The 25,972-nt window shown below is 41.1% G+C and overlaps 1 protein-coding gene across 2 annotated transcripts in view; it reads right to left on the bottom strand.

Moving 5' to 3' along the window:
• The window catches only part of quo (quattro), a 28,931-nt gene extending 12,089 nt beyond the window's left edge, over positions 1 to 16,842 (bottom strand). Inside the window, exons 1-6 of one of the 2 annotated variants that reach the window (XM_034083214.1) lie at positions 16,553 to 16,842; positions 7,157 to 7,354; positions 2,673 to 4,203; positions 1,454 to 1,657; positions 1,200 to 1,323; positions 271 to 364 (exon numbers count right to left, since the gene is read on the bottom strand). In XM_034083214.1, coding sequence (XP_033939105.1) covers positions 271 to 364; positions 1,200 to 1,323; positions 1,454 to 1,657; positions 2,673 to 4,203; positions 7,157 to 7,354; positions 16,553 to 16,555 — 2,154 coding nt within the window. In that variant the 5' untranslated portion in view covers positions 16,556 to 16,842. The remainder of the gene's footprint in view (positions 1 to 270; positions 365 to 1,199; positions 1,324 to 1,453; positions 1,658 to 2,672; positions 4,204 to 7,156; positions 7,355 to 16,552) is intronic. The other variant, XM_034083215.1, reaches the window with a different exon arrangement.
• Between the last annotated feature and the right edge of the window lie 9,130 nt (positions 16,843 to 25,972).

Genomic DNA, 25,972 nt, shown 5'->3' with positions numbered 1-25,972 from the left:
AGAAAATGTCCAAGGACAATAGTCCAGTAAAAGTATATCTGAAAAAATGTAGATTGCGCCCTCTAGTGCATTTTCTTTACCGCAGTGCTAACAAACCCCATGTACGTAGTTACTCATTGTTCTACTAAGCAAAACCCAACATCTTCCTTATCTGTGAATCAAGGAACATGATCGTTTACGTCTGTCATCATCTGATGATGTGTGAGTGTTTTGGGATGAGTGCAGGTATTGTTGAGTTGGACAAGTGCATGCAGGCTTTTTTTTTTTTACCTGGGCCATCAATAGAGCTTTGTAAAAATGAAGTGAAGGAGGTTTCTTCCTGGCATTGATGACCAAAGTCATTCCCAGCTCTCGAACTTCTTTCCTAGCAAAACATTGAATCATGTTAGTACACATTCAAACGTTATGACTTCATAACAGTGGTCTTCATTTAATAAAAAAAAAAGGCTTTTAGGCTTATTAATTCCACTTCTCACATCGGTATTTATCTTCTTATGTCTCTCTGACATCCCCATAAACACACTTTTCTTCACACATTCTTTTAAACACTTTGACGCCTCCACACTCCCCTCTTAATGTGCCCTTCTTGGGTTACTGTTGTGAGAGCCTACCTCAGAAATGGCTGTTAACTCTAGCAAGGCGCTGCATACCAGACAGTTGGCAGCCAGCCTGGCCAGGGACTGTTATGGTATGGCTCTTTAGTGGGGACAGAGGAAGGCCAAGCTATCTGGTAGAATGGTTTTATTAACTTCAAAGACTCCATTACACCCAGTGTAAACAAACAACACTTTAAAAAGAGTGTGATAGTAGAGTAGAGGGGGAGAAGTGACACTCCTTAGGGTCAGAACAGGTCATAGAACTATGACCTGCTTTACTGCCGGCTGATCTCAAAGTAGCTTCTGAAGGAGGCAAAATTATTAAAAGTTGTGGTTCTGAATAAAATATGTTGTTGTATTAGTTGTAAAGCCATCAGGATGACCTATACAGTACATGATGACTTATTCAGGCTGGATGTAAGAACGTGTATCACTTTATTCAAAACCTGAACTGGAGAGATTTTAAATGGTGTCTGCTGCTCTCTTGTGGTCAGACCTATTCTTGCATACAGCATACATTTGAGCAGCTACTCTTTGTGGGTCTATATTCCAATTTGGTCTTCTTTGCTAGAAAAAGATATCCAGTTAATATTTTTCCAGTACCTTGGTATGGCGTGTAAGTAGAGCAGTAATTCACAGACATTCTTGGCTGTTGAAAGAGGGGATGTCCACTCCACGTTGCCACCATGGACCTCCAGCACTGCTCTTCCTGTTCGGTCCCTACTGCCTGAGTGTACAAGACAAATAAAAAAGTAAGTGACATATAACTGAGACTGATAAAAGGACCTGAGTCATTGTTTAATGACAAATGCTGCGGTCATACAGAGAACATTATTTGGGTGATAGAAATCAAGTACCTGGCAAACAAATAAGGCCGAGTCCAAACAGACCACCGATGCGTCTGAAACACGAGTCCTCAGTCTTTGGAGGCTGAGGAGCATCAGAACTTGCAAACGGAAGTTGAACTTGTTGAGGAGATGGCCTTTCTATCTTTGAGAAATTGAGTTTTGAGTCTGGTCCATCTGCAGTGAAGGGAGTTTCACTCTTACTTGATTGGCAGTCTGCATTACAGTAAACACAAACATAGTTGTCTTCACACAGGAAATGCATGGAAAACCAAATAAATATAATTGGATCATTGCCAGAAAAAGTCAGTGTGTGTATTTTTTTTCCTCACAACATCATTTTGTTTAATTTATCAGACTTTGTCTCGAGAGGATGTTCTTCAAAGACAACGCGAACATTTCTTATAACCTATCAACTCCCTATTTTTCCCAGAAACGTTGTCCTTTTATAGCAACAGTAGTTATTAAATTATTTATCCGGAAATCTTAATCGTCATCAATCAACATGTTCACAACTGCACAGCTGCAGACAGCATTTAACATTGGACATGGTTTCTGTAACAAAACTCTAAAGTGGCCTTGCGACTAAGCCTGGCTTTGATTTCAGACACCCTAATTGGCCTCCCTTTAGGGCCAACAAAGACGTGCCTGTGTTCTCTCCTTGCTGCTTTAACAGTCCATGACAAACATGTCTCAAGTCAAGATCTCTACATGCCGCTCTGAGGGCATAAAGGTGCATGCCAGCGGGTGCAGGGGACACAGAGACCTCCTTCTTGCACGTTATGCTGTCTCTCTGCATTAGAGGAATGCTCTGCTCTTTCTTTTTACCCAAGGGGTTCATGCCCTCCCCTTCATGGGAGTGCAGCATGCTATTTCTGTTCACTCCCTCTGTTATGGGAATAGTGTGAATGTAGCTGTACTGCTGAAGAACCAAGACAGTAGTGGGAGAAGATCATACTCAAGTCTGATCTTTGACCTTTGAACCCTTCTCTCTAAAGAGCCTTTATGATCTCAGGGAAGCACATTCCTCCAAGCACGCGAGGTCACGGTCGAGTTTCAATCAGTCAGTTTGGCGTGAATGTTCAGTTGCCCTTCAAATATTTAGCAACAGATCATAACGAATGGCTGTGTGTGCAGTAATAACAATGTATAAAATGTGTGTGTGGGTGGGGAGAAAAAGGAAACAGAAAGTAGTTTGGATTATTAGCCTTAACTTGTCTAGTCTGCTTACCTTTTTTAGAGGACTTCAGTCTTTCCAGCTTCAAAGTCACTTGATCCAACAGTTCACCTTTCTTACACTGCATGATGCTTGTGATTGTGTCAGGGCAGATATCACTGTGGCTCCTGTTGTTGACTTTATAGAGAAGTGGACTCCCTTTGGAAGTCTCTGACACCGTGGACAGAGACCTAACCTTAACTTTTTGTTTTCCTGATGGTGTCACAACCTCCACTTTCTGAAGAGCTTTATTATCACCGCCTGACCCAGGGTGCGCACTGGCATTATGTGCTGTCTGCTGGGAAATAAGTTTCATCTGAATTTTGTGACTATGGCTCAAACCAGGTGTTGATTTCAAGATCTTGGGGGATTCCTTCATGAGGTCTTCCGATTCAGAACTGGTAGGAAGATCTTTGAGTTCAGATGCAAGAGTCTCTGGTGTTGGTTCACAGCAGTGTCTGTATTGGCAGCGCTTGTTACTCATCACAGGTTTATTACAGTGGTTACAAAAGTTTCCAAGTTTGTCTCTTTGAGCTTCAAATGCTCCTTTGGATCCTAACTCTGTCTCTTCACAAAGGCTGACCTCCTCCAAGGCAGCCAGGAGCTCCACACTCCCCCTCTCAAAAGCGACTGGGTTTCTCAGTGCTGCCACGTAAGATTCTCTGTACCTACACTTCAAGTCTTGGTCAGCTGACTCAGGCTCAAGCCTTCCCTGGCTGCACGGTGTACAAGGCTCCTCTGCATACTGAAGGGTGCCTTCACAGGGAACATTATTCCTAAGTGGTACAGGTGGTGGTGGTCTGACAGGTTTAAACAATACTGAATTGGGTGGATGTGGATGGCTCTGTTTATCCACAAACCTCTTCCCTTTGGCAATATCCACCAGATCCACATAATCACCCTCAATCTCTCGATAATTATGACTGTCCCAAGTATTAGGAGAAACCCAACCCACAGGTTTGATTAAAGGTCTGGAGCAGGATTTTGGGGTTCGTCTTTCATGATCCATTTTGACGAGTTTGGAAGAGCAGTCCACAGTTTTGAAAGAAGCTGTCATCCTGTCTTTGGCAGGACAAAACATGGCATCCATCGGGAGGGTGGAGGAGTTGAAATGGGAAGGAACAGAGATCTGTTTTGGCTCAGGAGGAGTTTCTCGATACGTGGGCAAGATCTTAGGCTTGTCTAAAAACTCTGGGTTGGCGATTTCAGCCCAGGGCAACTTGATCACTCCTTGATCCGTGCAAAGTAAGCAACGGGAAAGAGGAGTTCCTTGGCGTCCTTCATTGATTTCCTGCAGCCATTCCTCAGTGAAGATGCAGGGGTAGGAAGTCTCAGGAACAGGGGTCTCCTCCACTTCTCGACAGCCCTCCTCCAGAAGACTTTTGAGGACAACACGAGCAGCTTGTTCCCCGAAAGGCTCCACCTGCAGATAGAAGTCTCCAGGACGCAGCAGCAGAGGGTTCACAGGTGCTAACTGGATGACGGTTTTGTCATGGAGACACAGAGGCCAGCCCTCACAGCGAAAAACCACATCAGAGTATCCAGCCTAAAAAAAAAAAAAAGATAAGTTGTCAGTGTCATTTTGGTTTTATTTACTCTACCTAATACATTTGTATCATATTTTCATTTATGTGTAAGTTCTTGTCTTCTCCTATTTTAAAATATTAGTCATATTTCTCTTCTCACAGATCTCTTTGAGCCATTTCAATCCAGTTTCCGATCAAAACACAGCACAGAAACAGCTCTTCTGAAAATCACAAACGACCTCCTCCTCTCCTCAGACTCCGGCAATCTGAACATCCTCATCCTCCTCGACCTCACCGCAGCATTCGACACCATCAACCACGCCATCCTGCTGTCCCTCCATCACTCAACATCACCGACACTGCACTCTCCTGGCTGAAATCCTACCTCACCGACAGACATCAGTTTATCAACATCAACAACTGCACCTCCTCCACTGCTCCTCTGTCCCAAGGCGTCCCCCAGGGTTCGGTGCTTGGCCCCCTCCTCCACTTTATATCTCAACAAAAACCATCACCCCCACAACACACTCCACTCTCACCAACTGTCTCTCAGAAATAAAAGCATGGATGCAAACAAACTATCTCCAACTGAACAGTGCCAAATCAGACATCATCATCATCGGCCCCCCATCCCGTATCAAAGACATCCAGAATTTCAACTTCACCATTCATATGGTATTCATAATATTTATATAAAAAAAGTTTATGTTATTGTATTGTATCTCGCTCTTTTTTGTATTCCTCGTCTTCTCCTATGGGGATTAATCATGCTTTGATTTTTGGAACTACAGTTCCCATGGGGACTTTGCAATTGTAAACAGGAAGTGTAATGTCGGTATGGACCGGACGCTATGGGCTACAATTTCAACCTGCTTCAGCCCCCTCCATTTCTTTTTGGCAGCATTTAAAGGGGACCTATCATGCAAAATGCACTTTTGTACGTCTTTTATACATGAATATGTGTCCCCGGTGTTCCAGGGAACTCACCAAGTGTCAGAGAACACAACCCTCTCTATTTTCCTCCATACCCAAATCTCTAAAAAAGGGGCTGCAACGGATCTGATAAAAACTGATCCAGATTTGAACACTGTCCTAACATCAGGACGGTGGCGCTACGGCTATTGGGCCAACTCTCCACCTATCAGGGGAATGTGGGGTTGGGCCACCGCCGGCCATTGCTGCTCGAAAGCGCTGGAGACGCTGTAGTACATATGCCAGGCCTGTAAGTGGCGCTGTAGTCTGCCACCAAAGCAGCGATGAAGACTTCCCTTGCATGGTTGCCATGGTTGCCCTTCTGTTTATTCTCCGCTGTGGTTCTTTTTCTCCCTCCCCGAGGCAAGCGTTTGCTCCCGCTGCTGTAATTCAATGCAATCCCTCCCCGTCGAGGCAAGCACTGTAATTCTCTCCGGTTAGTCCACCAGCAGATGACAAACACCCACCTCTCCGTCTCTTCCAAGGAACGAGGGGATCGTGCGGCAGAGTTTCAGTTTTCAGAAACGTATAAATATACCTTATAGGTATGGCCCTACTACAATATATCATTTAAATATAGCACGATAGGTGTCCTTTAAAGTATGCCGAATTAGTTATTAGCTGTTATTTGTGCATTGTACCCAAGGTTGTATACAATTCATAGTGGAATACTTTGATACTCAATACAACTAAAAACGCAATGCTTTTTCAGGGAAGTTTTGCACTTATTGAGAGGGTCTTTTTGCTGTGATTTCCTAAGCACATGTGGACGTGTATTCGCTATGGACAGTAGGGATGTACAATATTTGGAAGTCAAAGTGAATGTAAAACACCCTTATTGGGAGCTTTATTAAGCACACTTGTCGATCTATTGCATTCCAAATAACCGAATCCTGTAGTTCCATGAAGTCTACCTTAGTATTTGTGTAGGCCTATACTTAAAGGTGGGGTAGGTATAACTTCAGTTATATTATAAGTAGGGATGTCCCGATCACCTTTTTTTGCTCCCGATCCGATTCCGATCAATTGATTTTGACAATCTGCCGATACCGATTTTTCCCGATCCGATCTTTATGCAATGCATTAAGAGAAAAAAAAGGTAACAGATAACAGCTGGTCATCCAACGCGATGAATTCAGCTATCTTGGCTGTTATTGTGTTGGCCTTTTCACTGTTCTGGGGCAGTTTCTCTTTCCTTTTAAAAGTCTCTGAAAGTGTCGGTTGTTTCAGTGCCGTTACCTGAGTGGCCGCTGTGTACTCGTCGTGTTGTTGTTGATGTTTGTTTCTCAGGTAGCGTATTAGATTGGTCGTGTTGAACGTAGCTCTGTTCTTTCCACCACGCGGAACCTCTGCCTTGCAAACATTGCATCTGGCTGTTACACTGCCTGCGTTTTAAATTGTATAATACTTCCAAACTCCTGACATTTTCTCTGTCCCGACTCCCGAGTCACCAGCTGAACGTAGCCTCTCGTTAGCTTACTGCTACTATTAGACACTGCGCCCACTCTGTTGCCAGATTTCAGAGAAATAAGCACTATGAAAACAAGCCCAAAGAAAGCAACACATACATGATGTTGTGTCATTTTAAACCAAAACTAAGTCCTCAGGATGACTTTAAGACGTGAACATGGTCATTTTTGTTTTGTAACATTAAATAAAATAATAAAAATATTTTATATAAAAAAAATAAAAAAATCCCGATCCCCGATTTTTTTCTCCCGATTCCGATCTTTTGAAAATCACGTGATTGGCTCCGATCCCCGATCACGTGATCGGATCGGGACATCTCTAATTATAAGCATTGAGGAGTGTGAAATGTATTGGGAGGTCTTTACATTTGTCTGTCATTTCCATGTAAAAATAGAGGACAAAGACACTAGAAACACATCTTAATCACCTACTTTGATCTCGATAATTAAAGTCTAATTGAATTTACACATTTCAGACAATATCCACACAACCCTTTCTGTAAAAGCCTGGAATACATGGGTGAATACTCACACATGCTGCCTGTTGAACACTCTCCAGCAGGTGTTTGGAGGGAATGAGGAAGTCCAGCAGACACTGTAAAGCATCACCGTAGTAACGTTCCTCTATGGTGCGAAACAGCTGGCAGAGGACGATGGGAGCTGTGGCCTCGAAAGGAGGGAAGAGGGCCGAGAGGGTGCTCTGGATGGACGAGTCCAGAGATTCAGGGTTCTGGAGGTCAAGAAGAGGTGCTGGTCAGTGAGATAAGGTTTGTGTGTATGATTATTATTTAAACAGACTGTTAGACTCTGGCTAAACCCATGAAGAATACCAGCAACAACAAATCAATAAATCAAAGGCTACGAATAAAAATGATACAGTTAAACTTAATAACCACCTGTTCTTGGATGAGAAAGCAATCAATTCCATTTAATTATTTGTGTGACCTTTGTATTTAATGTCTACTTTGATTTAAAGTATTAATGAGTCAAAGCCACAGGAACTATATCAAACACTAGAACTGATATTGCAGAAGAAAAAAAAACCCTCTTCACTTCAAATTAACGCAATAAAACATCTGATGTGCACATAATGAAGGCTTATTCAGAACATCAATGTCAGGGAATAAGTTAAGGAGTGGTGTGATGTGCACATTCTTTTCAAATGAGTAATGAGTTTTTAATCAAGGCACATAAATTGTAAAACATTAATTGTAATAAATCGTATATTACAGACTATCTTGTGTCATTGAAATAGTTGCCCTCAAACTGAAATCCTATCATTGCAGTTATTAAATAATGTGGCATATCATCTGAATGTATTGGCCTTTTCCATCCAATGACATGTTGTGTGTGAGTTCTGGTTCAAATGTGTGTGAACATATAGCAACCTGAGTGTGTAGTGTGGACTACACATTTCAAAGTTAATGTCTTTTCTAACACTGATTTCTTTGAAGAAGCTTCACGTGGTCAAGGGAGAACAAATACCCTGTAAATGCAAAACGACAGGACAGATATTTTTCTTGGCCTTTCACCCCTCGCTGTGCGCGCTTTGAATACATCAAAGAGTTGTTTTTTTTGGTTTCAAAGCGATAAACCTTTGTGCATGAGTGCACTTTTTGGACTATGAACTGGGCCTACATGTATCAGTAAATACATTATCATCTTTTACGAACTGAAACGTCCACCAAAAGATCAAATTCACCAAAAATGTAAACAAAATAATCTATTCGCCTATCAAAAGGCTTTGAGGTGAATTAATACTGTCATCTATAGGAGATCAAGAGGGGTATTTTGGTTGAGCCTAATCAAAAGAGTATCTGGAGAAGATTAAGTCCTGCATGAGTATGTGCAACTTGTTTCATGTCTGGCCAGGATATGCTTCATTTAAACTCCTATATTTGTAGCAGACCAGGGCCAGCGTCTGATCTTATTCAAAGTGACAAGAAGAAGCAAAGCAGAGAAAAGAAATGCCCAGTCCTGTTAAAAATTACCATAAAAAAGCAAGTGCGTGAAACGACACAATTATCTGTCATAGGAACACTTAGTGCTCATCTTTACTGCATGTAGAAATGTCCTTAGTAGATAAGCTGCCAACACCAGCTGTGCCACGGGGGACATCCAGCTAAACTCACAACCTATTTTCAGATGAAGAGAGGCCGTCTTCAAAGCATTTTTGGTCAACCACCTGATGACATGACAGCCAGGCTTTTAATGCAATTGAATAAGTATTGCAAATACAGGACTTTTGATTTGATTGTGTAATACTGGAGATACTGTAAAACAAACTCAGAGTGTTACCTGTAGGTTGATTGTAAATTGTCATGTGAATCAAACTATTACTTTACTGTATTATGCTGAGGCGCGGCTCTGAGAGGCTTTGTGTGATTACATTGTTGCTTATGCAGGCATGTTTGGAGGTGAATACTAACCACAACAGCATGCTTCACAAACACAGTTGGGTTTATTAGGTTTTGGCTTAACCACCTTTACTGTACAATCTACTACCAGCAAAAAAAAGTACAACTAAGTCTGATTGATGTCATTTATATCAAAAGCATTTAGTCAAAAGCCAGACACAATTGATGATAGGGGCTTACTTAAAAGGAAACTATCAACAAAGTTATTTATTTGATATCTTTTAAAATCCTATAAAAGTGTATTTTTCTATAACGCCTTGTGTTTCTTTAAATAATGTCTTAATGGCTTTATGTTTTGAAAGATGCTATACATATAAACTTGCCTTCTTTGTTTTAAATTGAGCCTGGGGGAAAATCTGTTCAAAAGACGTGTTTAAAATACCTTTCACATACTTGTCTGATGTTGGATAGGTACACAGTACTTTTGAATATGCGTTCTAATAGCACCTATGACGCACGCAGTTCAGTACAAGGAATGACACCTTGTTATGAAATGAAATGAAATGAATAATATTCATGTTGAGTTTAAGGACTTGATGCTTCCTCTGAATCAAGACAGGTATTAGCAACCACAGCAGGCGTGCTATTCATACAATCAGTTCACAGTACCCTGCTGTGTCAATCTCCCAGCTCCACAAAGGAGTCTGTTTTTAGCCCCCCTCCTCATTTAGCTTGATGGCCTAACCGAGACCAGAGACCAGCCTAGGATAAACAGAAGGACCGCAGCTTCAAAGAGCTCACACTGGTTAGCTACGGATGCTTTTGGGAGCACCTTGGACAGCCATGAAACATTGGGAACAAAGGTCATAAAGTAGTTATATGAGTCACCAAATAATTCCACAACTCGTACAACTTAGTTTAGTGTTTACATTCTCTGTTAGCTACACCTTTCAAACATTGTTTACATTTGAAATACAGGCAGTTTTGTACTCATTTAGAACACAATTAATGTAAGATGTTGGATCTTAATCAATATCAATATTTGACCACTCTTGCAAAGTTTTCTTAGTTCTTCCAGACATTGCATGTGCTCAGTAGAAAAAAATGCTTCCTTTTTGTGATTGTGCACATCTGTCACAATAGATTAGTCAATGGAGAACAGAATACCTTCGAGGTTGGCTGTTGAACGGTAATTCAGCACAGCTGTCTTAGTCTGAATGCAGCCATTGCACTTTGGGTTGTACTGTATGCTTTAAGGCTTACACTAAACCAGAGACATATCTTTTTCTTAAGTCACAGTTAAGAGATGGGGCATTTTGTTTTTACTCTAGATTTCATTCTGGAATTCACAACATATTCCAATCTCTCTTCTGTAGCCTTTAAATCAGTTATTGAAATTCAGTCTTTGAAAAAATATGACTTGTTATCATAACATTACCTCAAAATCATTTGAGATGCAGACCTACTTTTGTTAACACTAGCTAAAATAACAAAACTCCTTAGCTTGGCTTAACTTCTTCTCAAAACAAAGATGGTTGAAAACACGCCACGGGCTCCTCTCTGTGGGTGGTTGGCTGGTGATACTCATATAAGTGAGAACCACTTGAGATGTTACAAAGCGTTGCTCTGCTGGACCAAGCTCAGAAAGGCTAGCCAACCAAATGAACTGAGAGTAAGGAGAGTGGGCTGCCAGCGTTGGGCTCTCCTCTGCATCTCATTATATCGCACAAAGTGCCAGACAACATGTAAAACAGGTTCAAGGTTGTTTATTTGTCGAACGAGGTCTGAACTGATCTGTGAAAGGTTCAGCAGGAATTCCTCTAAGACAAAGCTAAATTATGTCCCTAAGTTCTTGCCAAATTCACCACTGGATCTAAAATACATGTCCAGAACTACAGTAAATAAACAACCTCTCTGTAAAACATAGTGTTATGGACGTGAAACCCTGACTGGCAAATATTCAGCATCTGGAACAATAAATACACGAATGGGGAAACTAAGTAACTTGATCTTCTTTACTCCTTATGATTTAGATTTCTCTCATTCGGCGGGTTGTACGGATCATTATTTACTTACATGACCTTTCCTTATTCAAGATGTGTTGGTTCCCTCTAGTAGTTGTATTGAGCGATTTGGGCATTTAATGGAGATGAAGAAATTGCCGACCACATGGAAAATGTTATGTTAGGGATTAAAACAGCAATAAATGCAAGGAGTACACGTGAGGTTCTGAGATGTATGCTCAGATTGTCTTTTAACCCCCATAGTAGTGTATAAGCTGGTGTTTTATAATGTGCAGTACAATTGAAATGTCTCATCACACTTTTAGTCTTTTTGCCTGCATTCCTTTTGTGTGTTTAACCGTTCGTCCCATTACAAAAACTCCTGGTTAGCAGCAATTTGTTCAGTCTTGTGTGAGCACCCAGACACAATCACTGCCCTACATCCTACAATAACACAATTTGTCACTGCATGTCAGTGTGCAGTGTCTAGCTGAAGTTTCCTCATGTTGACAGAGTTGCTACTTCTTTTCCAGGGTATTTTCACTCCCACAATCAGCCAGAGAGAAGCGTTCGATCAAGCTTAAATCCTGGACCTTTATCTTGGGCTGCAGATACGTTGGGACTTGATCGATGTCCAGCTGGCCGCACCCTCTAGTCTATACATTTAACGCAAGGGAATTCCCTCTTTGACCCTCATTATCCAGTGCAGCCGGTGATGTGATTTAACCCTAGAAATAGCTTCAGCTCCCAACAAAGATCTGTGTTTGACCTGAATTGGCATGCTAGCATGGACAACAGGCATCTGTCTTTGTCTTGTCCACCCTTCAGGCCCCCTGGGAGTTTTCGCCTTATTAAGCAGATAATTACAGGTTTCCTCCATATTGCCTTGGGCCTTGGTCAAAGAAAGTCTGGACCCAGATTTGAGCCACAGTATAAACAAACTGTCAAGGTGTGTAATATGCACAATGTGTATGTGTGTAATCAGCCACACAGCTCAAAAGATTAGTGCAGGTAAGCTGACCAGAATGTGACTTTAAAGAAGATTAACTTCAACTAAATGGACACAGTTCCTGATGCGACATTCTGTATGGATTTGTTGATGTCTGTGTCTTGACTGGTCAACACATTTCTTTGAAATCCTCGTAAGAAATGGAATGTCACGGCACCTCCGGGCTGAACCCAAAACATAAGAAGAAGTGACAGTTGTGTCAAGACCTGCCAGTAAATCCTGAAGACCGAGTGAATTCTGCAAGTACAGACATGAAGATATGTCCAAGAGTCTAAGATGACACACCACCAACTCAGCCATAACATCAGCCAACAACAGCCGGTGGCAAAGAGGAATGATGGGAAATGACACCTAACCTCAAGTAATATTGAGAAATATTACCATGGTAAGAAGAAAGTGAAAATGTGCAGTTTCTACAGACTGGTTTGACACAAAACCTAAAAGAAGAAAGCTGACAAGAGCAATCAAAACCAAGATCACAGTCTAAGTCATATCATACAACAAGTTATCAGTATCTGTCAGTTATTTCCTATCCTCCCTTTTCTTCCTTAAACATTTGGTATCTCCTATTTGACGGTGAGACAGTGCTTTCTTTGTGTGTGATCCACTCTTGTTAAACTCAGCAGATGGGCACTCTATCCAGCTAAGCCATCTTAAATCCAGGCACCTCCAAAACAAAACCCCTACATCGTTTTTATTAGAGTCCCCGCTGCCAGCAGTAAAGATGGTATGTGCTTCCTATCGGACCTTCAATCTGGCACGGTTCCTATTATACTTTTTATTTTATTTGTGAGAACTTTAGCTATGTTTGTAAAGTGAAGAGGCCAAACTAATAGTGCGTTAGGTTTCCGATTCAGGCTTTCTTCTTATGCTGCATGAGATTCAAGATGAGATTTTATTTCACAATGACTCATTAATCCACCCTGGATTTTTGATCAATGAGCAAAGACAACTTTGATCAATGAGCAATGACACTAGGACAATCAACCTAGTGTATCTGGATCCGACATTAATCACGGCAGTCATCTCTTTTGTCATAAAGAACTGACTCACAGCAGCCCTTCATGACAACCACACGTTGTGAAATGTAACAATTAAAAAACAGTTTTGTTTAATAATGTCTACCGCTGTTTTGGATACACTCCTTCTCAGTCATGCCAGGTCAGCATATTTTGAAATCTTACCCTAGGCTCAGACTGCTGTGTAGTTAAAAAAGTTGCCAAATGCCTGATGAGGCGATAGGATAGGAAGAGCAGCTGGGTGCAACTATAAGGCTTCCTCCACATACTTATCATTCCCAATGTACATTTAAAAACTGAAACTAAACGACAACATTGTTGAGTTTTTTCTGGAATGTCTTCACGACTGACTCATAATACACCGCTCCCATTTTACTGACAACACAACTCCTGGGTTTTCGCTCATATCCCAAAGGTTGCATTCTGGCAAACTACAAGATATGAAACATAAAAATGGTTTGTTTTTAAAGAATGCAACACACCTAACTACCATTGTTCATCTCACAATGTTAAAATGTCCAAGACATTGAAAAAGGACTGAAATACAATTAATCGAGGGCCTTGTGCCCTAACACGGGAGATTTGATAGTCAGCATGTGAATGTGTTTACAAGAAGTGTACTAAACACTGACATCTGCTGCTCTTCATTCCTGAGCTCCTCAAACGAGTGCATAACACCAACAAGAGCCAAACAGAGCACAGCAGTCTACATGGAATTCAAACTGAATGTCTTATCCTTCAGTAAATGTTGTCTCATCTCACAGTATGTCATCTCAGATTTTCCGATTAAAGTTGTTAGACTGGTTTTGAACGAAGCAACAAAAGCTGAATCCTATGACTTGAGACTGGTGCATCATGATCACTGAACCAGCTATAATACAGGTGTTATCTTCCTTAGAAAAAGCCCTGAGAGGATAAACAACAGCAGTTCAAACATAGTCTGGGTATAAAATGACAAAGCTACAGTGACTGTGTTTCTACAGACAAAGCAGGCTGACAGCCTATACTATAGCAGAACATATTTTCCCCACACATTTGGCAATGGCTCTGTTATCAAAATACACCACACAGCATCTATTGAGTTTGACCCGCTTTTGTGCTACAGAGATAATAAACACACTGAAAATATGTTTCACAGCTCCATGACAACCCTCAGAAACTCGACTCCCTGATTGAAGAAAGTTGGAAATTGGTTGGCCCAAACAGCTCCACGAGGCAGATGTCTGCAATTAGACATATTTTCTCTATAATCACATCAGTTTATTGTTACGATTCTCCCCGTCTGGATTTGTAGACATTTGGCGAAATCACAGAAAATGAATCAGTGGGCAGGAAGTATTATTTGTTGGCCAAAGGGAGAACAGTGTGATGACTTAATACAGGCAGGGAGAAGAAGCTATGATACTGTCTACCCTGGATGTTACAGAGAGAGAGAGACACAGCTGTGACCCTTAAAGCTTGGCCTGAATGTATACTGTCAGCAAGTCAAAACCTGGATGCTCTCACACTGCTTGTTTACATCACATAATAGATTAAGGTATGCATGCATACTCTAAGCTGAGTGGTTGAAAAACGAACTGTTACGAATGACTGAGCATATCTGACTGATGATATGGAGCAGGCATGTGCAAGTGTATCTCAGTTATCAAGAGACTTAAAGCTGCTACAATACAAATATATATTTGTTATGTGTGGGAAAGCTGTTCGCTTTTTACCACAAACTCACATATAATTATTATCTGACTTTGCAGTTTCCCTGAGCATTTTGGCATCTTTAGGCTCATTGTTTTTGGTTTTATGACCGCAACATGATAGTAAAAAATGTTTTCTCAGCTAGCATGTTGTTTTATAACAAAATGAACTTCAAGCCTGATATTTTTACAAAGGAGTCAGTGAACAGCTGAACAGAGCTAAAAGCAGAGTAAATATTTGACAGTACATGTGTTCGGTTGAGATGGTAATGTTGCCCCAAATCCACTTCATGAATAAGCAAAAGACATACTGTAATGTTTTGCTAAGTGATTTCGAAATCTGCCATTGTAAGTTGTTCCCACGATATATCCTTTAAATCAGAGAAAACTTTAAACTAAACCTGTTTTGGCAAGACGAGAGCACAACCAAAACCCTGGAGCAAATCTCATGGAAGGATTTGCATTGACTTTGAATATACTTTGAATTCTGCAACGGACATGGACACTGCAAATTCTACCATGTTAACCATGTTCAATGTACAATGAATGAAACCCATGCTTCTCTGAGGCCTTAAGAAGAAAAGGTGTTAACCTTGCTGGTGAATGAATGACTCTCTTGGCTGTCCTTGTCACACAGTAACTCCTGCCAAGGCAAATACAATTCACACCAGTAGCCCGGGACTTTGTATTTGTCATTGCTGAGTGTGTATCTAAGATTGAAACTCCTGGTCATGCACGTTTTCGTAATCTAATAATTTTGACTCTGCTGGCTCATGACTGGAAGTTGGAGGGTGGTCACGGAAGACGACATTGGTCATGCAATAAGTAAAACAAACAGTTGGGGCTGTTAAAGCTTGTCAAACAAGTGCTGCGGTGCATGTGAAGGAAGGACAAAGTACAGTGGTGGCCACAATGAGAAGCCAAGTCTGCACTCCTTTAAACATCCTTCCTTCCTCCTCTCCTTAAAGCTATCAATTATTTGGCTCCCTTGGACAGATGTTAGGGGTCTGACTGGTTTATAAAGAAGAATGTTATACATAGAAAGCTAAAGACAAGTAAGGAGAAGCTTATTATGCCTCATTATGGTCTTTATCATAACATTATAATTTATCTGCTCATTTATTTGACTATTTCGCAGCAGCAACAACCAGTTATTAAAACTTCAAAGATGCTGCGTCTTACCACAAACCCATCATCAAACATGTTCCCATCTTAGGGCTCACTCTTTGTCATTTAGTAGTTTCTTGTTGTGCCTGGGATTAGAGCGGCCCTGCGGTTTGAACTTTTTAAAGTGCTGAACACTGAGCTGGAGAATTCCATTATGTGCCAATGCAAAGCAGTCAAATAATGTATTCCCCAAACACTCTCCACTCACTCAAGTATGTGTGCCATCCGCATCTATTAGGTCCAAATCAAAGGATGCAAAACAAAAGGCAATGTGCCTCTTTCTGTCACTCAGTCTTTGTGCACATGCTTTAAAAGCTAGAGACGCCGTGGGCTGGTGATGTGAAACAGTCCCACAAACTGTGCTAAGGACAACACAAATGTTTAAAGAGTGCAGTTACATTAGCTTTGTGCTGCCTTTGTATGTCACAAAGATTAGGTTTCATTGAGAGAGGAAATGTGGATTGGTAATGTGCATGGTAACACACAAACTGAACAAAAGACAGCTAAAAGCATACAAAATGCATTAGTTACAATATGAGTATTCTTAGGGTTCATTCACACATGACCTGCAAAGCCACAGAGAGAAGTCACTTGTCCAAATCTCTGTTACTAAGTCAGTGGAGAACTCTTAACTCTTAAAGCAACACAAGTCAAGCTCCAGCAGTAAAACCAAAAACCTTACCATCTTTGCAGGTGATTTCTTCTCTACACGGCAGAAAGTCTATTTAGTGCTTGTTCCTGATAATCCTCTCCAGAGAGTCTCCCTTGGCTCCGTGCTGAGAGTCTTGCCATGTTTAGAGCATCAACAACAGAAGTCTGCTGAAGTATATCCACATGACAGTGAGTTGTCTTGATCGAAAAGTAACCAAAGTTATTCCCATTCTTTGTACACTTTTCACAAGTCTTGAGTTTGTAGCACAGAGAGCTACAACTTGCCAGGCTGCCTGTTGATCCTCTTGCTTCACTTATTTAGCTTCTCTGGCGACTCTGAGTGTTTAGGGGACGGAAGAGAGAGAGGGAAGGAGGGAGCAAGAGAGTGCCTGAGAGGGGGAGGAGAAAAGCTTTCTCTTTCAAGGGAAATCCCCCTCGAGGCTTTTCAGAGTTTCTCCCCTCTCTCTGAAACACACGCAGGCTTTATCACATACCCTAACACACTCACAGACACAATATGCCACAAATGAACACACAAAGGCATGCCAGTCTGCACATACACACCCACTCAATGTGTAGGAATTGAAACATTTCCACATCCTACTTTGTCATGCATGTGAACACACCGATGTGCTCCTCTGGCCCAGCATCAGAGAGCTGCAGAAATCCAGCCCCTTGTCTGTGGCCCCTTTTTGTCTTTCTATTTCAATCACTGGAAGCTTTTTAAAGCCTAAGTCAGTCTTTCTCCTCTCCCCTGCCACTCCTAGACTTCCACTGTCTGCTCCGGGCTTTCTCATTTCCTTTCTCCAGCAATTGTCTTCCGGCAGACTGCCCAGTCTTTGACCGTTATCAAAGGGAGTGAGAGCAGAGGGGGCTTCCCTGCCGTTGTCCGAGCCAAGCAGCAGGCATTGAATAGTGCTCCTTTACATCCGCAGTAGGCCAGAGGAATTTAGGGTTACACCCTCTGGACTACCTTTTACATCTGGATTTGGAAGATGTATCGAGTATGAAACACAAAACCCCTGCTGTAAGAAGCGAGGTTCATCCCTGAGACATTCTTTGAGAAAAAAGATTGACAGGAGATGGTTTATTTCTGTCTGAGAATAGTGTTATTGAGGAGGATTAGAAAACTAGCTCACACATTGCCTCAACCCATGTCTGTTTGTTGGTTCAAATTCCAGAAAGAGTCCATACATATTTTCATTACAAGGATAACAGGCAGAATATATTTACTTTAATTCAACTTCCCTCTTCATTATGCAGGTGAAGGGGCAGCTAGAAATATGAAACGTAAGCCTCTGTAATTCTCTCGGTATCTGATGGTTTCCGCTCTGCAGAAACAGCAGTCTTTTAAGCATTCCTCACATGTTTTTGTTTTACAGAAAGAGAGCCATGCTGATTTGTCTCTCACCCTAAATTACAGAAATATGTAGGTGACATTCTTGAAATGTTGAACACTGTTCCACTCCCCATTTCTCCCCTTTTTTTTATCCTTCAAAACTTGAACATATTGAATATCCCATTATAATATCTCCCCAACATTCAGCATTGTATTATGACAGGGAAAGTCAGGAGACAGAGTGAATATAAAGGATGTTAATTAACCAAAAGTGCTTGCTCATACTAATCCAACAATCATTTGTCTGCTTAACAGTAATAATACTAAGGCCAATATTAATATAAAAACGTGTTTACTGACTTTCACCAATTGAAATAGACACATTCAATATTATTAAGAAAGTATTACTTATCCTTTTAGCTCTGTATTTGGTCTTCATCACTCACTCTCATCAAACATATACAGCCCTTTTGTTACTAAATGCTCAACTGTTCTTGTACTAGTTGCTAACTGTGTCTGTTTGCTGTCCCGTGCTTGGCAGGTAGTATACAGTTAGTTTATCCATTAGTTTTGTTCTTTAAAAAACTGATGACTTTTGTAAAGAAACTATGCACGAGGGTGTTGAACAATGCATGACAAGCGACACCTGTTGCAGTATTTGATAAATAACAAAATAATGATTTTAGCAGCTTTAATAGTTTCAATAAAGTCTATCAACCAATATGTGAGGGATATTTAAGACATAACTCACATAAACATGTAATGCCTACTTTGAATGTGTATTACCAAGGTATGTCTACATTTAACTAGAGATCAAACAATGATGTCATTGTTTCAAAGTTACTTATCTTTGTCCGTTTATTTCTATTTACCCCCCAAAATGTTCAGCAATACTTTGTATTTGTCATAGGCTTAGATCTTCTGGGATCTTTCTGTGATTCCAGCTAATTCTCAGGAAAGGGAAATGTTCTTTTGACTCATTGTCTAGTCTCAGACTAGTCCAGACTGTTGCTCTAGCAAAAAACATGACAGTGAAGTTGAGGGCTGGGAGGATGAAAGCGGGTCACAGCGAGCTGACACTCAATTTTGATCCCTCCTTCATGAAAACCAGATGGGCTGTCCATCTAAGCCAACAGAGAGATGTTGGAGGGGGCTGCTCTGTGCTCTGTGAGTCAGTGAATGGTGAGATTTGATAGGCGTTTTAAAAATTGCAGACATAAACAAACATGGATACACACCGAGAGAACCAGACAAAACTAAACTAAAAATGTACACCGAGATAGAGAGCGAGAGTTCCGTAGATACCGGAGGAAGTTTTGAGCTCACACCCACATGGGTTCATTAAGTACATGTATAAACATGCACATGTACTGCAATTTCTTAAGTACAGACATAAACCTTGCACGCAAACACAGCAGGACGAGACCCTGAACGCTCCCTCCCTCCCCCTGTGTTTAATTCCATTCTACTGAGTGGGAGCCCCCTAAGGCGAGTAAGCAGGACCCCTTCAGTGATTTACTTCAAACCAACACTCGCCCCCATGACCTCCCGTGTACACTTAGAATCAGCAGCCCTTGGCCTTGACGGTTTATAACGCATGACTCACAGTGAGCGTACACACTATTATCGTCGTTAAAGAATGGGAGAACACAAACTCTCCTCTTGGCAGTTTACCCCCTGCATCACTTCTTGGGTCAATTAACTGACTCCATTTACACTCCAAGTCTATAATCGTGTTCTTTATGTGACGCAGGTTGTCTTGATTTAAAACAAGGAGAGAAGAGCAGTCTCAGCATTCATAATTCATATGTGACACTATTAGGAAGTGCCGTGTCTAAGTGACGAATGTCTGAATAGCTGTAATCACTCGTGTCTTGATGGGACAAGATGAAAGGAGGAAAGGGAAGACAAAGAGGTTATCTGTCTCTCCCTTGTTTCACGTTCCCAGGAAGAGCGACCTTATCAGCGTCTGGAGATCTGCTGCTGTGACTGTGACATCATTTCCTGCCCGACCCCGGCCTGTCAAGATTAGGGGGCCCGGGTCTTGTGATTTAGACATTTGGTTGTTCTTTCAACAAACAGAAGGGATACAAGTCCCTGCTTCTTTTCCCAGTCCATATCTGTCTACACCACAGATGTGTTTTTGTGTGTGGTATTTCTGGGTTTTTTTAAGCGAGGATTTAAGGCATGTTTTGAGCAGCATGTCACTCCTGCTGTGCTGCTCAAGAGAAAATGAGAGTCTTGTAGATAAAAGATGTGCATTCAAGGACATTCCAGCAGGGTCAGTCGGGCTCTGTACATGCATGTGTACGCACTCGTCTGTCTTTGTTCATTCAGGTGCCGACGAGTGATGCATCGTGACATTAAGTGTTCCCAAATGTTTGTTTCCCTTGTAATTGTAAATCCATCGAGTTCTATTGCTCCATTTTTAAGGCTAATACGAGACAGGACAGCTCTGCTTGAAACACTTTAAATGGCTTTCCATCTGCCCCACTTTAACAGCTTTGTTCCCACTGAGGCTTTTATAATGAGACATTGTAATACAACGATAATGTCTCTCTGGACTACAAATCCTTTTCTCAGTGTAGTCACATTTTTCTTTTCTCCTTATAAAATATGCAAAAACACAACCAACTCCCAAACACACACTTACATCTTAATAGATAACATATAAAATAGGATAACATTTCTAAAAATAACTTCAATGTACTTAATTTTGTCAAAAAGAGCAAACTGTCCTACCAACAGGATTAAATATATATATCATTGTAATCCTCTGTTGATGCCTGTTTTGCAGCAGCTTACATCCAGATGATACTGTGGTCAAGTCATTATATCACACAATCCTGTTTATAGCAAATCCTCAATATGAACTTCAATCCCTTTTGGAAAAAACAATTTGCTTTGCCAAGGAATCCCACTCAGCAGCATAGCCTGAATCTAACTGTGTGAGGGCTTAGTCAAACAAATGCTGGGAATAAAGGACTGCATGCTCTGCAGGAGAGGAATGATGCATAAAAGACTCCCCCAAAATGGAAACATCTTTGCCATAGCTAGAAAGAACAAAGCCCATTTGTTCCTTATTCTTTCTGTAGGCTTGAGTTGATATCCAAGTGGGAAAATGAAGTGTTTGTGGTTCAGTGATATCACGTCAATTTGCAGTATTTCAATCGAGGGCTTAGCAATGAGCTGCTATAAAGTAATTGTTTCTCAAGAGACAGTTTTGTAAGAATCAAAGACTCTCCTATCTGTGCAAGCTTTTGCTTAACAAAAAAAGGATGTTGATGCTGTATTGATTATTATCACATGTGAAGGTCATGGTGGACCCACTGAGCAGTTCCACATGTTTTGGTCGGTCTCTTACTGTCCTGCTGTGTTGTCCAGAGAGATAGAGCGCTGTGAGGCTTTAACCTCAGCTGGCCACTGCTGGGTGCTGGTCCAGAGTAGGAAGCAGGTGTTAAATTCACAACAGCAGACAAGTCAGAGTAAGAAGAAAATAAAATGCCTGCAAGTTGAGACACAGGAATGTGGGAAGTTTGGGATTCTGGCTCGAAAAATTCCCTCTCCCCTAAAAAGTTACTCAAAAATAAAACAAGAATGACAGTCGGAGCAACGCTAGCGGCCTCGTGAGGTTGTTATGCTCATTATGCACAAGTAAACCGAAGTGATTAAATAGATAGAGGGGCAACAACAATGTCAATTTCACCTGAGGGTGTTACCAAAAGAAATTTCAGAGTCATTGTGTTCATTACCATCCCTACCTGAAATTCACCAGACTATTGCTGCATTCACACAATATCTGCAAAGATAGTGTTCCCAACGTTCACAAGATGGTTATGAACAGTAAAAGCTATATCATCAAAACATTTAGAGATGTTTAAGCGGATACAGAATTCCTCATATCTGAACTACAACCAGGAAGCTGTGGTCTTAACGACATGAATATACATTATGAAGGCTCCACATATTGGTGGGCTGCATCAAAGTAATTGAGAATCATCTCCTAGAAAACATTACATTCTTATAACAAATTCCTGGTTATCAATCGGTCCTTATATTTCATATCAATGGTAGTTTTGCATCTTGTTGTTGCTGTTAATGCTGTTTGTATCCCTTAGTTGTTATTCATATGTTAGTGGTTTTGCGTTGATCTAGAGGTCATTTCATGTATCCTCTTTTGTGTGTTTTTTTTCTAATCATTGTAGTCCTTTTTGGGTCTTGTTTCCCTTTTTGTTAGTTTTTTTGTGTTTCTTTGTAATCAGTTGGTTCCTTTTTGGTCGTTTCGTGTCCCCGTGGTTGTTTTGCCCCTCTATGTTTATGTTTCTTTGTGGTTGTTTTAAATGTCCTGTGACATTTTGCAGATATACGCTTTTACCAGGAACAGTAATGTTTTGTCACCTCCACAAAATTAAGCTTTTAATGGAAGTCACCGGACTGAAACAGTCATTAGGACACGGGGAAGACTGCAGCAAGACAGTATTTAATGGTTAACCTTTCTCTCTGCTCGTTTGTGTAAGCAAAGCTGTCGACACAATGGTGTTTTGGGAAAGTGTTATATGAAAACAACGCCCGCTGCCGGGCCATGGGAAACAGGGAGACCAAAACATGCCGCTGAGTTGGAGATAGGCTGCGGCAGAACACACAGACAATGTTGTTTCAGGTTAAACTGAGGACAACAGGTGTGTGTGTGTGTGTGTGTGTGTGTGTGTGTGTGTGTGTGTGTGTGTGTGTGTGTGTGTGTGTGTGTGTGTGTGTGTGTGTGTGTGTGTGTGTGTGTGTGTGTGTGTGTGTGTGTGTGTGTGTGTGTGTGTGTGTGTGTGTGTGTGTGTGTGTGTGTGTGTGTGTGTGTGTGTGTGTGTGTGTGTGTGTGTGTGAGAGAGAAAGAAAAGCAGCTTGCTTGAGATGCCTTCATCCTTCATTTCCATACACTTGACCATTAAAAAGCAGACTTAACATTTATTGTAATGGTTCTCTGTTTGGATGTGTTCCAGTCAGGATTTCGTCCAAACCACAGCACTGAGACTGCTCTGGTAAAGGTCTTCAATGACATCCACTTAAACACAGACAGTGGCAGAAATTCAGTGTTAGTATTATTAGATCTCAGTGCTGCGTTTGACACTGTTGACCACAACATATTACTAGACCGACTAGAAAACTGGGTGGGACTTTCGGAAACAGTTCTAAATTGGTTTGAATCCTACTTAAAGGACAGAAACAACTTTGTTTCTATAGGTACATACAAATCTGAGTTGACAAATATGACATGTGGGGTTCCTCAAGGCTCCATCTTGGGGCCTCTTCTCTTTAACATCTACATGCTACCACTGGCTCAGATAATGAAAAACAAAAAAATAAGTTACCATAGCTATGCGGATGACACACAAATTTACATAATCATTTCACCAGGAGACTATTCTCCAGTTAAAACACTGAGTAAGTGCATTGAACAAATCAATGACTGGATTTGTCAGAACTTTCTCCAATTAAACAAAGACAAAACTGAGGTTGGTCTTTGGAGCCAAGGCAGAATGTATAAAAGTGAGCGCTGAGCTTCAGTCTGCAATGTTCAAAACAACAGATAAAGCCAGAAATCTAGGTGTAGTCATGGACTCTGACCTGAGTTTCAACAGTCACATTAAAACAGTTACTAAATCAGCCTACTATCACCTAAAGAACATGTCTAGGATTAAAAGACTAATGTCACAGCAGGATTTGTAAAAACTTGTCCATGCTTTTATCTTCAGTAGACTCGACTACTGTAATGGTGTCTTCACAGGTCTCACTAAAAAATCTATTAGAAAGCTGCAGCTGATTCAGAATGCCGCTGCTCGAGTCCTCACTAACACTAAGAAAGTGGATCACATCACTCTTGTTCTGAAGTCTTTCCACTGGTGTGATGCCCCTGCGGGTCCATCAGTAGAGAGGGTGTGGCTGTTCTGTCTGTGCTGCATTGGCTCCAGTGATTGCATTGATTACAGTAACTCAGGGCACCTGGGTCTGGTGTTCTGCAGCTATTTGAAGCCTCTCTGCTCCTCTCTGTTCTCGCTCTGCTTTCCCCTGCAGACACCTGGGTGTTGGTTGAGTATGAAGTACAGGTTTTCTCAGTTGCTCCACTTTGTTGCACTCTATGAATTTGGCTAATTTGAATGACTTTCTTTAATAAACATTTTTCTTCCCGTTGACATGTTGTGTCTCCTTTTTGTTGTGGCCTTTTGAGCCAGGTCGCAACACTGGCTTCCTGTGTGTCAAAGCAGGGCCGGCCCTCGGCATAGGCAGTATAGGCGAATGCTAAGGGCGCATCAACCCATAGGGGGTGCCGGGAAAAAAAAGTTAGAAATAAAAAAAATATATTTATTTTTTATTTCATAACAACACAATTTCCCGATTTTGGATCAACAAAGTACATCTTATTATCTTATACTAACAGAACTACACCTATATTGCGTACAGCACCCATAAACTATGGCACACACCCCCCCAAAATCAAGTTGAACTGCCCCAGTCCCAGTAAAAACCAAAGGTTTATGTGAAATTGTTCTTTTTTTGAAATAATGGTTTTAGTGTGCAATTATAGGTTTTAATTTTGTATTTGTATTCATTTAAAATAAATCAAACTCCCAAAAAACGTACACAGCTTCTGTGTGCTTTTATTAACATTGGAATTTACTGTGTAAGCGGCCGCGAGGGGGAGAGCTTTAGAGAGCTCTCTCCTGAAAGACTGAGAGGCTCTGATAACCTCAGCTCAGTGAGGTAAAGGCACACGTACCTTTATATGATCATTATAGTTGTAAAAAAATAAGAGAACAGGTGAAAAACAGGTATAAAATACTGACAGTACAAAAAAGTTGTTATTAATAAAAAAGAATACAGTTTGAAAGGGGAGTGATTTGTAAAATATCCATAAAGAAAAAGAAAATCTGCTTACAGTTCCGTTTCATATGGGTGTTGAGAGATGTATCCATAGATCTCCTAATGTTGCTCTCAAAGGGCACCAGATTGATGCTTTTAACTTCAATATAAAAAAATATTACTTAAATCATGTTCAAATGGATAGGAAACTAAATACAGTTGCACACATCTTGTGTCAATATCTTTGTTTTTGTGGTCATGCCACAACCATGCACGTGCGAATCATAGTGAGTGTCTGCATTTTGGGGGGGGGGGGGGCGCCAGCTAAAATCTTGCCTAGGGCGGCAAATTGGTCAGGGCCGGTGTCAAAGAATAGATTTCAAAATATTGCTGCTGGTTTATAAAGCACTGAATGGTTTAGGCCGAAAATACATTTCTGACCTCCTGCTAAATTATGAACCATCCAGAACTCTCTGGTCTTCTGGGACTGGTCAGCTTTCTGTCCCCAGAGTCAGAACTAAACATGGTAAAGCAGCGTTCAGTTATTATGCTCCAAATATCTGGAACAATCTACCAGAAACCTGCAGGTTTGCTACAACTCTTACTACTTTTAAATCCAGGCTGAAGACTTATCTTTTTGTCGGTGCTTTTAATTGAAACTGAGCCGTTGTGTTCATCAGTAAAGTGGAACTTCTGTGTGAACTATTCATATCTTAAACTGCACTGTAACGTTTTATTCATGTACTTTTTATTCATGTATTTTTTCTTTTAATGTTTCTTTTATTATCTTTTACCGTTTTTAAATGCCTTTGTCTGAATGTCTTTCATTTTTGTAAAGCACCTTGAATTGCCTTGTGTTGAAAGGTGCTATATAAATTGCCTTGCCTTGCCTTGCCTTGCCTTGCCTTGCCTTGCCTTGCCTTGCCTTGCCTTGCCTTGCCTTGCCTTGCCTTGCCTTGCCTTGCCTTGCCTTGCCTTGCCTTGCCTTGCCTTGCCTTGCCTTGCCTTCTCACTTGGTCCACTAATAAACAGTAAACAACTGACTAGCATAAGCTTTACTTAAAAGGCCTCTTCAGACGAAGTGGAATGCAGAGACCCTAATATCACACACAGATTTATGGTGTTATTGACAGAGCTTGACATGCGGGTAAACAGGAGGGTTAATTTTGTTGGGAAAGCCCGAGACAATAACACAGTAATATGAGCTTTATTAAAATACCACTGAGTAAATATGATCTGTCGACTATCCCCACCCCATCTGTC

Source organism: Pseudochaenichthys georgianus, chromosome 5 (assembly GCF_902827115.2).
Source record: "Pseudochaenichthys georgianus chromosome 5, fPseGeo1.2, whole genome shotgun sequence".
Lineage (NCBI taxonomy): Eukaryota > Metazoa > Chordata > Actinopteri > Perciformes > Channichthyidae > Pseudochaenichthys > Pseudochaenichthys georgianus.
This window is presented reverse-complemented; position numbering and strand designations above follow the sequence as displayed.